The sequence below is a fragment of the Mobula hypostoma genome, chromosome 5 (genome assembly GCF_963921235.1).
Source record: "Mobula hypostoma chromosome 5, sMobHyp1.1, whole genome shotgun sequence".
Taxonomy (NCBI): Eukaryota; Metazoa; Chordata; class Chondrichthyes; order Myliobatiformes; family Myliobatidae; genus Mobula; species Mobula hypostoma.
This window is the reverse complement of record NC_086101.1, coordinates 117,973,087-117,990,818: the sequence shown is the minus strand read 5'-3', so window position 1 is coordinate 117,990,818 and position 17,732 is coordinate 117,973,087. Positions and strand designations below refer to the sequence as shown.

The following is a 17,732-nucleotide window of genomic DNA, read 5'->3' as shown; positions in this document are numbered from 1 at the left end:
TCTGTGTGACTCCTGGTTTAGTGTAAAAGGGCAGTTGATGGTCACCATAGATTTGATGAGCTGAAGGGCCCATTTCTCTGTTGGTTGACTCTGTAACATTGACTGAGGCTTTGGCAACAGACCGAAGATGAGGTCTCACCAGAATCTTCAAATGTACTCAAGCCCCATTGGATCACAAGGTATCTGAGCAGAATCAGGCCATTCAGCCCATCCAGTCTTCTCCACCACTCAATATGGCTGAGTTATTTTTTCAACATCATTCTCCCAATTTTCTCTATAAATGTTAACACCTCTTAACAATCAAGAACCTGGAAATTTCTGTCTTACATACACCCAGTGACACGGCCTCCACAGTTGTCAGTGGCAATGAATTCCACAGATTCAACATCCTCTGGCTGAAGAAATTCCTCCACATCTCAGTTCTAAACAGACGTCCCTCTATTCCAGGGGTCCACACCCCCTCCCACCAATTGCTGAGAGGTTCTTGGACCCCAAGTTGGGAACCGCTGCTCTATTCTGAGGCTGTGCCCTTGGATCCTAGACTCTCCCACTAATGGAAAAATGAGATCTCCCCCCCAAGTTCATCCTTCTGAACTCCACCAAATAATGGCTCAGAGACATCAAACCTTGTAAGCCAAGCCCGGGTTGGGATGTCTGCTTCTGAGGGTAATGCCTGCAGGGATGGGGGCTAAGACAGATCACGGGGGGTGGGGGGGGAAGGGTTTTACCTTTTCTTCGGTTCCTCCTCCCTGTGCTTCCAATCCACCTTGGTTTTACGGTACAGCAGGTTCATCTCGTGGCAGAGGGAGCGGCCAGCGCTGTCAGAACTGCAGCTGAGGCTTGTTAGTGAGTTGTAAGCCTTCAGACCCTTCTCCTCGATGAACTGCAGAAAACTGCTGATGGCTGCATCCTGGAGGCCACTGGACATTTTCCAGGGGCCAGGTGGTGGGGGCAAAACTGCGGGCGCCAGCCCCTCCTGTGGGCAGAGAACACGTCACACTCAGTGCTGGGATTGACACAATATGAAGCTCTTTCTACCCTGACCCATCACTCTCAGGGTCAGGCACAGAGTGAAGCTCCCTCTACACTGTCCCATCATACTTTCCTGGGATAAGGGCAGATAAAGTGGAGCTCCTTCACACCGTCCCAGCACACACATTCCCAGGGCAGGGATTACACAGGTTGGACACAAAGTAAAGATCTCCTCACACTGCCTTGTCAGACACTCCCTGGATAAGTAATGTCAGTTCCTCTTATAAACATAGTTTATGCTCCAAGAGGTCATTTGGCCCATTGTGTCTGTATCAGTCCAAAACATCCATCCAAACTCATCCCAGCACTGAACAAATGCTTCCAAGACTTTTTTAAAAATGGGGAAGATTTCTGTGTCTTACATCCTATTGTGTTTCGGAAACCCTCCCCGCAGTGTCTCACAACATTCGGCCTATCGAGTCCATATTTCCTCTTAGAAGTGTAAGCGAAGAATCAACCAGCCATCAATCTCAGCCTCACTTATATCCCTGTAACTCAATCTCTCCACATTCTCAACTCCCCCCAGATTCTTCCCTTCACTCACAACTGCAGACAGGGGGTCTGATTTACAGTATACAATTAACCCACTGAAGCCAGACACCACTGGAACGTGAGAGGAAAACCACGCCATTACAGGGAAAATGTACATGCTACACATGCACAGATACATGCGTGCATGCACACGTACAGACACAGGCTCAGATACAGACACAGACAGCGCCAGAGGAAGGAGCTGTGTTTCTGGAGCTGTGGGCAAGGGTGCCACACGCTGATCTAACATGCTGCTCAATCATAAATCTAGAATGCTTTTCTATCGCCTCTACCCCGTTCCAACCTATTATCCTTGCCACGCATTGATTAGTTCTCTTGAAAGAAACTTTCCGTACCATCCACATTGTCTCCCAGTTATAATTTAGGGAATTCCCTTATATTCTTGACCTTGTTCTCACAACCTTGTCACAACTTTCCCCATCCCTCTTCCTATGTTAGTTTGGACATCTGTACTGCACTCGGCATAATACAACATCCCTTTTTTGGTTCTCCAATTTACCCAGTATAGCCCCATTCAGTAATTTGTTAGGCATTTCCATTAAGTCCATAAAATAAAGATTAGAATTAGGCCATTTGGCCCATTGAGTCTACTCTGCTAATCTCTCAGCCCCGATCTCCTGCCTTCTTCTCATATCTCTTCATGCCCTAATTAATCAAGAACCTATCAACTTCTGCCTTAAAATATACCCAATGACAGCTTCCACAGCCGCCTGTGTAATGAATTCCAGAGATTCACCACTCTGGCTAAAGAAATTCCTCCTCGTCACTGTTCTAAAGGGACATCCCTCTATTCTCTCTTGTATTTGACATTTCTACCCCAAGGAAAAAAAAGACTGACTGTCTACCCTTTCTGAGATCTCCATCGATCAGAGTCAACCATAGATGTTGTCATAAGACCAATGGAGCAGAATTAGGCCATTCAGCCCATCAAACTTGCTCCACCATTTCAAAGTACATATATGTCACTATATACAACCCTGAGATTCATTTTCTTGCAGACATTAACAGTAAATACATATAAGCCATAGGCCCACAAGACATAGGAGCAGAATTAGGCCATTTGACCCATTGAGTCTGCTCCACCATTTCATCATGGCTGATCCATTTTCCTCTCAGCTCCAATCTCCTGTCTTCTCCCCGTATCCCTTCATGCTGTGACTAATCAAGAATATATCAACCCCTGCCTTAAATATACCCAATGAATTGGCTTCCTCAGCCGCCTTTGGTAATGAATTCCATAGATTCACCACTCTCTGGCTAAGGAAATTTCTCACTGTTCTAAATAGACATCCCTCTATTTTGAGGTTGTGTCCTCTGATCCTAGACTCATCACTATAGGAAACATCCTCTTCACATCCACTTGTCATTCTTCGAAATTCCAGTGATTACAATTCCGAGCCTTCAACTGCTGCTTTCATTCCCAGAATTATTCTCGTGAACCTCCTCTGATGCCCCACCTCTCCAATGTCAGAACATCCTTCTTAGATAAGGGATCATGATACTCCCAATGAGGCCTCACCAGTGTGTTATAAAGCCTCAGCATTACATCCTTGCTTTTATATTTCAGTTCTCTCGAAATGAAAGCTAGCATTACATTTGCCTTCCTCAACTTGCAAGTTAACCTTTAGGAATTCCTATACAAGGACTCCCAAGTCCTTCTGCACCTTGGATTTTTGAAACACCATAGAATCAATGAAAAACTGCACACAGGAAGGCGGACAAACAACCAATGTGCAAAAGACAACAAACTGTGCAAATACATAAAGAAACAAAAAACAAAATATCAATAATAAATAAGCAATAAATATCAAGAACATGAGATGAAGAGCATTGAAAGTGAGTCCATAGGATGCGGGGACAGTTCTATGTTGGGGTGAGTGAGGTTATCTGCTCTGGATAAACTCAGTCAGCTCCATCGTGGGCACTAGCCTCCCCAGCATCCAGGACACCTTCAAGGAGCAAAGCCTCAAAGGTGGCATCCATCATTAGGGAATTCAATCACCCGGGACATGCCCTCTTCTCATTCCTACCACCGGGAAGGAGGTACAGAAGCCTGAAGGATTCACAGTCTTTCCCCTTCACTATCAGATTTCTAAATGGACAATGAACCCCTCAACACTGCCTCACTACTTTTTTTAAATTTTCACACTACTTATTTAATTTATACAGTTGCAAGAAAAAGTTTGAGAATCCTTTGCAATTACCTGGTTTTCTGCATTGATTACTCATAAAATGGGGCTGATCTTCATCTGTCATAATAATAGACAAACACAATCTGCCTAAACTAATAACACACAAACAGTTATACTTCTCCTCTTCAATACTGGGTACACCATTTAAACAATCACAGTCTAGGTTCAAAAAAGTATGTAAACCTCTGGGATACAAAATCTATTGAGTCAGGTTTTCCAAACAATGAGATGAGATTGGAGGTGTGGGTTGTAGAGGTGCCCTGCCCTTTAAAAAAGACATACAAAGTCAGGTTACTGACAAGAGTCTGACCTTCTCAAGAAACATTGCTTTATGTGCACCATGCCTCGATCAAAACAATTTTCAGAAGACCTTAGAAGAATTGTAGAGATGCATGAAGCTGGAAAAGGCTACAAAAGCATTTCTAAAGACCCGTGTTCATCAGTCCACAGTAAAAAAAATTGTCTGCAAATGGAGGAAATTCAGTACTGCTGCTACTCTCCCTAGGATTGGGCGTCCTGCAAAGATCACGCCAAGCTCAACATACAATGTTGAGAGAGGTGAAAAGGAACCTAAGGGTAACAGCAAAAGACATGCAGAACTTCTAGAACTTGCTAAAGTCCTTGTTCACATGTCTACTATAAGAAAACACGGAACAAGAATGGTGTTCATGGAAGGATACCACAGAGGAAACCACTGCTCTCCACATAAAAAACATTGCTGCATGTCTCAAGTTTGCAAAAGATCACCTGGATGATCCACTAAGCTTCTGGGACAATGTTCTGTGATGAGACAAAAGTTGAACTTTTGGCAGTAACGCACACAGCTATGTTTGGTGGAAAAAGGGCATTGCACACCAACATCAAAACCTCATCCCAACTGTGAAGCATGGTGGAAGGAGCATCACGGTTTGGGGCTGCTTTGCTGCCTCAGGGCCTAGACAGCTTGCAATCACCGAGGGAACAATTAATTCAAAATTGTATAAAGACATTTCGCAGGAGAATGTCAGGGTAGCAGTCCATCACCTAAAGTTCAAAAGAAGTTGGATGATGCAACAATGCTCCGAAACACAAGAGTAAATTAATAACAGAATGGTTTAAAAAGAAGAATATTCATGTTTTGGAATGGCCAAGTCCGAGTCCAGACCTTAACCCAATTGAGATGCTGCAGCATAACCTGAAGAGGACTGCTCATGCAAGATATCCCAGAAAAAGTGATGAACTGAAAGTTTTGTATGGAGAAATAGTCTAAAATTCCTCCTCACCGTTGTACAAATCTGATCAGCAGTTACAAAAAAACATTTGGTGGAGGTACTGCTGCTAAAGAAGATCCTACAAGTTATTAACTAGAATAGTGGTCCCCAACCACCAGGCTGCGGACTGGTACTGGGCCGCAAAGCATGTGCTACCGGGCCGCGAGGAAACAATATGATTGGCGATATGAAACGATACGAGTCAGCTGCATCTTTCCTCATTCCCTGTCACGCACTGCTGAACTTGAACACTGCCCACCCACCCACTCCGTCTGCCAGTCCGCAAGAATATTGTCAATATCAAACCAGTTCACGGTGCAAAAGGTTGAGGACCCCTGAACTAGAGGGTCACATACTTTTTCCAGCATGTACTGTGAATGATTAAATGTGTTCAATTAAGACATAAAAAGTATAATTGTTTGTGTTATTAGTTTAGGCAGATGATGTTTGTCTATTATTATTATGACTTCAATGAAGATCAGACCACATTTTATGAGTAATTAATGCAGAAAACCAGGTAATTGCAATGGGTTTACAAACTTTTTCTTGCATATATGTGATGCCCTGTTTAAGATTTATACTGCTATGCTGTAAGGTATTTTTATTTTTAGCGGTTTCTGCAAAAGCAGTGTGTCCTTGTTAGCAATAATATTTTGGCTTTGGCTAAAGATAAGGAACCATGATGTCCAACTTAGGAATGTCGTGTCAGCCAATTGTAACTTTCTGCTTAGTGGAAGGTTCAGGAGAGCTGGGCAGGATCAGATTTCTGAAGGACATTGGTCTGATTTGGGGTCTTTCAGCAGGAGCTGCTCAGCGGGGCACAGGGAAGATGCCACAGAATGCCATTTGAAGAAGAGGCCTCATTGTAAGAAGTGCTTTGTGCAGATGAATGGCTCCAAGGAGGAAAGGCAATACTCCTGAGAGAGCCAGTTTGTTTGAGATGGTTTTTGAGGGAGGATCCAACTGTGACTGCTGTCCTTCATGCAGAATGTGGGTTCAGTGCGCGAGTAATGCGATATACCCGACTACTCCAGAAATGAGCTCCAACGTTTCTGTGCACATTGGTTTAACTCTAATGGGTCCTTTTACTTTTCTATTTCTGTTACTGTTTAAGTTGAAAATTTGGTAAATGTATTTGCTTTGTAATTTTATGCTGGTGTATGATCTGTTAATTTCCTGGTGAAAGGTAACTTTGCATGGAGCAGTATTTACGCAGCATTCACTACAATCAATGTTCCTTAATTGGAACATCCCAACTTTCCTGTTCAGTTGAACCCCAAATCATGCTGACCTTTGACGTATACTGCTTATGAAAGAAAGCCCTTCTTACCGCTGAGTCACATGGCTGTTAGAGTTAACTAATGAGCCAGGTTTGTATCCGGGTTACACATGTTAAACCCGACTCTGATTCTGGTTCAAGACCCTGATGGTTGAGGGTAATAACGGTTCCTGAACTTGGTGGTGTGAGTCTTCTACCCTCCTGTATTCCATCAATGCCCACATTACTTGGGCATCGACATACAACAAAAATAACTTGTGTCACCTGTGGGTTAGGTGGGCAGTTTCTGGGCACTGCTGGTATCAAGAAGGGAGAGCCAAACTTCACCAGTCCCACACGTCCTGGTTATAAATCTCTACAACAATTTGTCCTGGTCTAGCCTTGGGTATCCTTCAAGAGGACTACAACTTTGTTGTGGTTTGGAGCCTTGTGTGTCTCAATGACCCAGAGAGCTATGTTGGCTTGAGTAAGGGCTTTATGTTTTGGCTCTTCGTAGGGTCACCCATGACAAACAGGTTAAAGGGCAAAGCCAAGCCAAGTCCACTAGTCCTCCAGGTTCGGGGGTTCAGCTCACGGTTAACAACCCTGACTGGTAAAACAAAATTCTACAGAAACAGCAATGAAGAATCCTTCTACATCTGAGTGCAATGGTATTCTTGAATCTTGCAAGACTGACAGTAGTTAAAACTGCGAGAAATCTACTGACATGATGAAGAAAGCCCTGACCACCACCAAAGACGGAGGACCTTCATTGTTGCCCGAACAGTAGCAGTGTAACAGGCTGTAAATAAGTACCCATGGTGATGAAATGACCAAGTACTGCAATGACTACTTGCTCAGAAGGCTAAGGAAAATTGGCAAGGTTCTAATAACCCTCACCATTTTGTTTAACAGATGCATCATAGACAACATTCTAGCTAGATAAATCATGGATTGGTACAGCAACTACTTAGCTCATGATTACAGAGAGCAGAGATTTGGGGAGACAGCCCAATCTATCATGGACATCAGCTCCCCTTCCACTGGCTCCGTCTACACGTCTCTCTGCGACGGGAAAGCAGCTGACATCATCCATCATCAGGGGATCCCCACCACTCAGGCCATGCTTTCTTCTCGCTGCTGCCATCAGATAGCAGGTACAAGAGCCTGTAGACTCGCGCCACCAGGTTCAACAACAGTTACTACCCGTCAACCATCAGACTTTTGAACAAAAAGGGGGATAACTACACTCACTTGCCCATCCAACGAGACGTTTCTACAACTAATGAAATCACTTTTGGAACTCTTATCTCATGTTCTCGTTATATTTATTTTGCATTTACACAGTTTGTTGTCTTCTGCACTCTGGTTGATCTTTCATTGATTCTGTTACAGTTACTATTCCACAGATTTACTGAGTATGCCCACAGGAAAATGAATCTCAGGATTGTATATGGTGACACATCTGTACTTTGATAATAAATTTCCTCTGAACTTGACATAATCAAGGACTCCTCCCACATCAGTCAGGCTCTCTTCATCCCTCTTCCATCAGACACAAGAGACAGGAGCTTGTGGGCACATAGCACCAGGTATCTTTGCCACTGTTATCAGATTCTGGTGAAAGGTATGTCTAAGGAGGACTCCTAATCTCCCAACCTAACTCATTGTGGCCGCTGCACTCTATTTGTCTGTCTGCAATGCACACTCTATTCTGCATCCTGTTTTCCTTTTTACTATCTCATTGGACTTCTGTATGGAACGAATTGTCTGGATGGCACACAAACAATGAACAGTCTTTTCCCCAGGGTACAGGAATCAAGAACTTGAGAGCACAGCTTTAAGTTGAGGGGGGAGATTTGAAAGGAACCTGAGGGGCAACTTCTTTGCACAGAGAGTGATCAGAGGACTTGTCCTGGGCCCAGCACTCATGCGATTACGACAGCACAGCAGCACCTCTATTTCCTTAGGAGCTTGCGGTGATTTGGCGTGGTATCCAAAACTTTGACACCCTCCTATAGATGTGTAGTGGAGAGTAGCGGCTAGAAACACCAATGCCTATGATCGGTGAAAAGTAGCAGATATGACCCATTCCATCATGAGTAAAACCCTCCCCACCATTAAGCACATCTACACGAAGCATTGTCGCAGGAAAGCTGCATCCATCATCAGGGACCCCCACCACCCAGGGCATGCTCTCTTCCTACTGTTGCCATCAGGAAGGTGGTACAGGAGCCTCAGAACTCACATCACCAGGTTCAGAAACAGTTATTACCCCTCAAACATCAGACTCTTGAACCAGAAGGGACAACTTCACTTGCCCCATTACTGAACTGTTCTCACAACCTATGGACTCACCTTCAAGGACTCTTCACTAATGTTCTCGATATTTATTGCTTATTTATTTATATCTTTGTTTATTCTTTTTTTTGTCTTTGCATAGTTTGATGTCTTCTGCACTCTGGTTGAATACCCTAGTTGTGCAGTCTTTCATTGATTCTGTTATAGTTACTATTTCATAGATTTGCTGAGTATGCCCACAAGAAAATGAATCTCAGGGTTGTAAATGGTGACATGTATGTACTTTGATAATAAAATTTACTTTGAACTTTTATATACATCAAGCTGCCACAAGATGTACAATAAGAGGAAACGTTTAGAGCAGGGTTTCCCAACCTCTTATGCCATGGACTCCTTCCATGCGTGGACCTCAGGTTGGGAGCCCCTGCTTTAGGGGGATATGGGTCAAATGCAGGCAAAGAGGACAAACTTAGACAAAGATCTTGGTTGAGAGATGGGCTGAAGGGCCTACTTCCACAGTGTTAGACTATGACCATGGCCCCTGTAACTCCACTATGGACAGTCCCAAGCCTGTCTGCCAAAGGAGGAGGGTTGGGCATAGGGCTAGCAATGTATCCTGTAAAAACGCAGAGCTACAGAAATGGCAACAGAACTCATCAAGAATATAGAGGAAAGGATACACTAAGAAGATGGGCTCCACCCGAGAAAAATTGAAAGACTGCCGCAAGATAGAGGACTCTAAGCTGCTGTTGTTAGTCTATGTCCCAGGAGGGGTGATGGGCTTAAGAAAATGATTCCTGCAGAAACATAACAAAATAACACAAAAAGACAGATGGGGTGATGAATTGGGATGAGTAAATGAGAGGAGACCAAGCACAACGGCTTTGCTGCTGCCATCCCCTGTGGTGGGTCCTTGGTTGGAGAAGGGCTTTCTACCTAGGCCTGCTGCTGGGGCTTACCACTGGGTAGCAACTGAACTGGAGTGTCAATGAGGTTTCAGCAGCAGGTTGGAGAGAGCAAAACGCTTAGCCCCCAATTTGCCGAGGCCTGTCCACCATCTACAAGGCTTGTCAGTAGTGTGATGGAACACTCTCCATTCACCTGGGTGAGTGTAGCTTCAACAATACCAAATAAACTCGTCGGCATCCAGAACACAGCAACCTGGTTTTATTTGTTTAGCGATACAGCCTGCAGTAGGTCTTTCTGGCTCTTCGAGTTGCACCGCACCAGCAGCCCATTACCCCAATTCATTCTAGCTAATCACTGGACAATTTATAACAACCAATTATCCTACCCAGTTCGTCTTTGGACTGTGGGAGGGAACCGGAACACCCAGAGAAAAATCACACATTCCATGGGGAGGACATACAGAGACTTCTTACAGAATGTCACAGGAGTGCTCAGTCAGGATAGCCTGCAGAACTCACCTAGTGAGGCTTTATGGGTGTAACTGAGAAATAAGAAACGTATGACCATGTTAATGGGGCTATATTACAGACTACCCAACACTCTGTGGGATTTAGAGGAACAAATTTGTAGAGATCGCAAACTGTTGCAAGAAACAGGCGGAAATTATAGTAAACACGAGGAAATCTGCAGATGCTGGAAATTCAAGCGACACACACAAAATGCTGGTGGAACGCAACAGGCCAGGCAGCATTTATAGGAAGAAGTACAGTCGACGTTTCGGGCCGAGACCAGTCGGGGTCTCAGCCCGAAACGTCAGCTGTACTTCTTCCTATAAATGCTGCCTGGCCTGCTGCGTTCCACCAGCATTTTGTGTGGTCATTACAGTGGGTGATTTTAACTTTCCACATATTGACTGAAACCCCCTTACTGTAAAAGGACTTGATGGGATTGAGCTTGTCAAATGTGTTGAGGAAAGTATCCTTACTCAATACATAGAAGTCCCAACTTGGAAGAGTGTGCAATACTTGATCTCCTATTCGGGAAGGAGACAGAAGTTTGGGTAGAGAAACACTTTACATCTAGTGATCATAATGCCATTAGTTTCAAGGTAATTATGGAAAAAGATAGGTCTGGTTCTTGGGTTGAGATTCTAAATTTGAGAAAGGCCAATTTTTGATGGTATCAGAAAGGATCTGGCAAATGTGGATTGGGACAAGCTGTTTTCTGGCAAAGATGTACTTGGTAAGTGGGAGGCCTTTAAAAATTACATTTTGAGAGTACAGAATTTTTCTGTGCCTGCCAGAATAAAAAGGTAAAGAATATAGGTGCAGGGAACCTTAGCTTTCAAGAGATATTGAGGCCCTGGTTAAGAAAAAAAAAAGGAGGCGCACAGCAGGTATAGGCAGGTAGGAACAAATGTGGAGTATAAGAAATACATGAGAGAACATTTAACAAAGAATTCAGGAGGGCTAAATGAAGGCATAAAGTTGCCCTAGCAGACAAAGTGAAGGAGAATCTTAAGGGATTCTAAAGATATCTTAACAGCAAAAAGATTGTAAGGGAGGAATTTGGTCCCCTGGAAGATCAGTATGGTCATGTATGCATGGAGCTAAAAGAGATGGTGGAAGACCTTACATGGATTTTTTGCATCTGCATTTACTCGGAAGACAGACACAGAAGTGAGGCAAAGCAGCAGTGGGGTCATGAACCCTAAACAGATTACAGAGGAGGTGTTTACTGTCTTGGGACAAATTAGGGTAGATAAATCCCTAGGGCCTGACAAGGTGTTTCCTCGGACCCACGGAAGGCAAACGCAAAAATTTCTGGGGCCCTAGCTGAGATATTTAAATCCTTAGTGACAGGTGAGGTACTACAGGATTGCAGAATAGCTAATGTTATTCCGCCATTTAAGAAAGGCTCTAAAAATAAACCAGGAAATTATAGGCTGGTGACCCTGACACCAGTAGTGGGAAAGCTACTGGACGGTATTCTAAGGGACTGGATAAATGAGTATTTGTATAGACAGGGATCGATTAGGGGTAGTCAGCAATGGTAGCTCATGTCTAACCAATCTTATAGAGTTTTTAGGGAAAGTTAGCAGGAAAGTTGATGAGGACAAGGCAGTGGATGTTGTTTACATGGACTTTAGCAAGGCATTTGACAAGGTCCCACATGGGAGGTTGGTCAAGAAGGTTCAGCCACTTGGCATTTAAGATGAGGTACTAAATTGGATTAGATATTGGCTTTGTGGGGGAAGCCAGAGAGTGATGGTAGATAGTTGCCTCTCTGACTGGAGGCCTGTGACTAGTGGAGTGCCGCAGGGATGGGTGCTGGGTCCGCTGCTGTTTGTCATCTATATCTATTGAGAACGTGGCAGATGACACCAAGATTGAGGGTGCAGCGGACAGCGAGAAAGACTACCAGAGTTTGCAGCAGTATCTGGACCAGCCTGGAAAATGGCAGATGGAATATAATGCAGACAAGTGCAAGGTCTTGTAATTCAGTAGATCAACCAGGGTCGGTAGGGCAGTGAGGAGTGCGTAGGACAAAAGGAACTGGGAATACAGATCCATAATTAATTGAAAGTGGCAGCACAGGTAGATAGGGTCATAAGGAAAGTTTTGGGCACACTGGCCATCATAAATCCAAGTATTGAGTAAGGGAGATGGGGTGTTACATTGAAGTTATATACGATGCTGGTGAGGCCTAATTTGGGGTATTGTGTGCAATTTTGGTCACCTACCTACAGGAGAGATGTAAATAAGTTTGAAAGAGTACAGAGAAAATTGACAGGAAATGTTGCTGGGACTGGAGAACCTGAATTATAAGTAAAGAATGAATCGGTTAGGACTTTAATGGTTGAAGATTGAGGGGAGATTTGATAAAAGTGAATTATAAGGATAAATCCAAGCAGACTTTTTCCATGAAGGTTGGGTGGCGCTACAGAGGTCATGGGTTAAGGGTGAAAGGTGAAATATTTAAGGGGAACATGAGGGGAAACTTCTCTCAGAGGGTGGTGAGAGTGTGGAATGAGCTGCCAGTGCAAGTGGTGCATGTGAGCTCGATTTCAATGTTTAAGAGCAGTCTGGGTAGGTACATGGGTATGGAGGGCTATGGTGCCAGTGCAGGTCGATGGGACTAGGCAGTGGAAATGGTTCGGCTCTGACTAGACGGGCAGAACAGCCTGTTTCTGTGCTGTACTTTTCTATGACTTTATGACTGTATAAACAGCATAATTGAACTTTGAACTCTGGAACACCCAGAGCTGTAATAGTGTCACCCAAAACTGCTATACTACGTGGATGGATTGATGGACAAACACATCTACGGTCACTTACTCCATCACTAACTTCAACAATGTACAAGAAGCTTAACACCATCTAAGACAGAGCACCTTACTCAACAGGCACCCCATCCACAACCATTCACTCACTCCACCACTGCACACAGTAGCAGTAGTGTGATCCATCTACAGAATGCACCAAAGCAACTCACCAAGACTCCCTAGACAACACCTTCCAAACCCACCTCTACCAGGTGGAATGAGAAGGGCAGCAATGGCAATGGGAAACACCAACATCTGGAAGTTGCCCTCCAAGCCACACATCATCTTTCCTTCATCAACGCATGGTCAAAACCCTGGAACTCCTCCCCCCACCCCAACAGCACTGTGGGTGTAACCCACACCTCAAGGAGTGTAGCAGTTCAAGAAGGCAGCTCAACACCACCTTGTCAAGGACCGGCTCAGCTGCAAGTCCATAACCCTTGTATGAATATAAATTAAAAACTGGAAAATGCTCAGAGCTTATAAGTGTTCAAGATTTTAGACGACAGGAAATTGGAGTCTGTCACCCGGGGTTTCTGTAGAGTGGGTAGATGGATGGGTAAGTGAGTTACTGGACTCCTGAGGTAGGAGGGAGGGAGGGAGGGAGGCACTGCAAGGCTGTGGGATGCAGGCCGTGAGGAGGGGGAAGTATCTGGGCTAATAAAACCACCTGGCTAGGGTCAACACCAAGTCTAACCCTGCCTGCACAAAGCCCTCCCCATGCCTGCACAAAGGCTATCCCCTAACTATGTACTTCCTCATGGGCTTTGTTCCCAAAATGACCACCCCCCCCCACCCACCCCAACCCATGGCAACCCATAAAATGACAAAGCAATGTCTGGGAGAAAGCAAAGGGCATGGGTGGAAGGTGAGCGGGCAAAGATTTTAAAGTGGACTTGAGAGGCAACTTAACACAGAAGAAGTAACGAGCTGCTAGAAAAAGTAACGCTATAGAAAAGACTGGGTGGTGGGGTGGAGGTGTAAGGCACTCATTCCATTTGCTAGCCTGCAGGTTACCCTTGGACAAGGTGTAGCACCTGCTTAGCTCCCTCCCACCCCAATGAGAGTCACGGGAAGCAGGTGGTGGATGCCCGTATGAGCAGCTGGTGCACATCACAAGTCCTGGTTCTGCGACCACTGACACCAGGCAATCTTTGAAGAGTATTGACAATGGCTGGGGTCACCTGTCTTGTAAAGACACTGCCGAAAAGGCAATGGCAAACCACTTCTGTAGAAAAAGTTGTCAAGAAAATCATGATCATCAAAAGACCATGACTGCCCACATCATACGATATGGCACATAATGAACGAACAGTAAAGACATGAAGAAGACTTGCAAGAATGCCTCCAGTATTCAAGAGCCTGAGTTATAAAGAGGTTGTGCAGACTAGGATTTTATTCCTTGAAGTTTGAGTGACCTTAAAGGTGTATAAAATCATGAGGGACTTGATTTTCCCCAAAAGTTTTTTCCTCAAGGAAGAGGACTTTAGGGCAAAGGATTAAGGTGAGAAGAGGGGGAAAGTTTTAAAAGGGACCTAAGGGGCAACTTCACACAGAGGGTTACCCACAAACTGCTGGAGGAACTCAGCAGGCCAAGCAGCATCTAGGGAAAAGAGTAAACAGTCAACATTTTGGGCCAAGACCCTTCTTCAGGACTGAGAAGTCAGAATAAAGAGGTGAGGGGAAGGAGAAAAAGGTGAGCTGGAAAGTGATAGTTGAAGCCATGTGGATAGGAAAGGTAAAGGGATGGAGAAGAAAGAATCTGTTAAGACAGGAGAGTGCACCACAGGAAAAATGGAAGGAGGAGTAACAGGCAGGTGAGAAGTGAAAGGCCAGATTGGGGAGTAGAGGAAGGGATTGGGGGAGGGGGAAATTTGTTCACCGGAGGGCCAAATGGTGAATGCAGTCTTTTCCCCAAGGAAGAGGACTTTAAAATAGAGGACAAAAAGTTTAAGGTGAGAAGAGGGGGAAGCTTAAAAAAGGAACTGAGGGGTAACTTCACAGAGAGTGGTTGGCATATGAAACAAGGAAGTGGCCAACCAAGATTTGTTACTTATTTGTTTATTGAGATATGGCACGGAAGAGACCCTTCCAGCCCTTTGAGCTGCCCAGCAACCCCTGATTTTAACCTAGCTTAATCATGGGACAATTTACAACTGTGGGCTGTGGGAGGAAACCAGAGCACCCGGAGGAAACCCACACAGTCATGGGGAGAATGTACAAACTCCTTACAGGCAGCCGTGGGAATTGAACCCAGGTCACCAAAACTGTAAAGATTTGGGCTAACACTATGCTACCATACTGTCCTTAATGTCAGTGTTGGATGACGAACTAACACTGACATTTGGCCCACATTCTTCTAAACCTTCAGTAATCATGTATCTACCCGCGTGTTTTAAGGGTTGCTATTGTACTTGCCTCAAACATTTCGTCAGGTTCGTGGATGGGAGACACGTGGGCCAAACACACAGGTAAGTGGGATTCGCTCTGGTGGTGTGGACTGGTTGAGGCGAAGGGGCTGTATGAACCCGAAAGGAAAGTGGCCCCCAACCTTGAGCAGCAGACAGACATCACCCTTCCCATGACATCCAGACAGGGGATGGAGAGGTGGGGAGGGAAGGGGGCAAAAGCAAGATCCCAACCAGCCAGAGGAATAAGCTGTCACAAATTCTGCAGCAAATGTCTACAAGTCAAAAGAAGCAAGACAACCTCCCTCCTCCACCTGATCCCATTCCTTTCGAGAAGATAGGAATTCCTTACCTCCTGGACACCCTTCTTTTCAAGCCACACTCAGGGGATCTCACTGACCTTCGGCCATTCATCCACTCCTTATTGTCCAAGATGCAGATCCTTTATCTTCACAGAGGAAAGAGGCCTCCTCCACGTCCACCCACCACCTCTGTTCAACAAATTATAATAAAATATATAAACAGGCGCCTCTCTGCCCCAAGGTGGGGATGGGGGTGGGGATGGTGGTGGTTTACCTCAAAAAGAGGTATGGATCATTCCTGTTATCTCCAGTCGTTTCAATGGCAGAACATTTTGTTTTTTTTTGCCATCAGTCTTTTCCCCTCCTCCTTTATCTTATTTCTTCGGCAGCGGCTGTTGTTGTCTGTTACCTCTCTCAGCCGCCTTTTCTCCAGAGATGCTCGCTTTTATTTCTTGTCGAAGGAATCCGCAGAGACCGGGGTGAAGATTCCTCCTCACGGGCCGGGTCGAGCCGCTTCGGCCCGTCCGCCCTGGGCCGCCCGCGTCCTGAGGTGAATCGACGCTTTCCTGCCTTCTGTGGTGAGTGTGAATCACAGAGAGCGAGAGATAAGCAGCTGGAAGTGAACACGCTGCCTTTTATTCTTCCATCCTCCTTATTTTTATAACGGGCGACGGTGGTGGGTGAGAGAGAAAGGGGGGCGGCGGTCGGGCGAGGGAGGAGGCCGTGCGGCCTGCTCCGGCGGGGAGGGGGGCAGAGGGAGAGGCCGCCGCCGCCCGCCCCCGGCGCGCTGCTTCCCCTGCCCGGCCTCTACACCTGACACTGGGCGCCTGACTTGCGTCTCCCGCCTCTGTTCCCCCCCCCTCCTCCTCCTCCTCCTCCTCCTCCTCCTCCTCCTCCCCCTGCTCACGGACGCAATGCGTGAGGATTGACGGAGGGAGACGGGAGAGCTGACGCACGGCAGGCCCACACAGGCCTTTGTTCCCCCCTCCCCAGCCGCCTTCTCCCTCATCTCTTACATTCTCCTCCTCCTCCATCATTATCGATATATTCACCTTCCGCTTTCCTCATCCTCCTCCTTCCTCACCTGTACCATCTTCCCTTCTCCTCCCTCATCTATATCATCTCCGTTTCTCATCTCTAAACATTCTCCATCATCTTCCTCTCCCTTATCTGCCTCACCTGTAACATCTGTTATCCTTATTCCTCATCTCTAACATTCTCCCTCTTAATCTATTTATATTCTCCATAACCTATAACATCATCCAGTTTCCTCATCCACATACTCCTCCTCCCTCACCTGTAACATCCTCCCTCCTCACCTCTAACATCCTCGATCATTCATATCATCATCCTCATCCTATCTCATTGGTATCCCCTCCTCGTTCCATGTCTGTATCATCTTCCCTCCTTCTGCCACTCATCCCTCACCTGTATCAATCTTCTTCTCCCCTCGATTATCTGTATGATCTTCCTCCCTCATCTGTAACATCCTTCACCCCCTCCTATTTTTGTTGGCAAGGGGAAGAAGCACTTTATTAATCAATTATCCAGCCCGCCACCTTCCTGCCCCAGTATTTGGGAAATGGGTTTGCGATTGGGAGGAAGGAGATGAGTGGCAGGGAGGAGTTTCGGATGTCAAGCCACCAATATCGGAGGATGCGGAGGTGCAACGACAGCAGACAATGGAACAGGTGGACGAGAGGCAGGGCAGAAGTGTGGAATGGGTAATGGGGCTGGGTGGGTAAGGTGGGGAGGTGTTCTGTGGCGTGGTGGAAGGGGAAGGGGAAAGAGGAGGAGGATTGAGGGACAGGGTACAGAGTGAGTGAGGAAGGGATGGATGGGAAGGGAGGTAGGCAGGGAGGCCCTGAGAGGAACGGACAGGGTAGAGGAGAAATGAGGAGGGAGGGAGGGAGGGAAAATGAGGAGGGAGGGAGGGAGGGAAGGAAAATGAGGAGGGAGGGAGGGAGAATGAGAAGAGAGGATGGAGGAATGGGAAAGAGAGAAGGGAATTGAGGGAGTAGTGACAGGGATGTGGGAGGGAGGGGAAGGGTCAAAGAAGAGGGGGTAGGGGAGGGTCAAGGGAGAGGGGAAGGAATGAGGAGGAGGCAAGGAGGATGGAGTAGAAGAAAGGTCCAGGGGAGGGGAAGAGTTGAGGAGGAGGCAGTATGGGGAGGGTCAAGGGAGAAGGAAGGGATGGGGGAAG

The 17,732-nt window shown here is 45.9% G+C and overlaps 1 protein-coding gene across 1 annotated transcript in view; it reads right to left on the bottom strand.

The window, feature by feature from the left end:
- Window positions 1-16,360, bottom strand: part of LOC134346962 (neuronal tyrosine-phosphorylated phosphoinositide-3-kinase adapter 1) — a 47,877-nt gene extending 31,517 nt beyond the window's left edge. The window contains exons 1-2 of the mRNA XM_063048866.1: window positions 15,580-16,360; window positions 729-976 (exon numbers count right to left, since the gene is read on the bottom strand). Coding sequence (XP_062904936.1) covers window positions 729-928 — 200 coding nt within the window. The 5' untranslated portion in view covers window positions 929-976; window positions 15,580-16,360. The remainder of the gene's footprint in view (window positions 1-728; window positions 977-15,579) is intronic.
- Window positions 16,361-17,732: the final 1,372 nt, after the last annotated feature.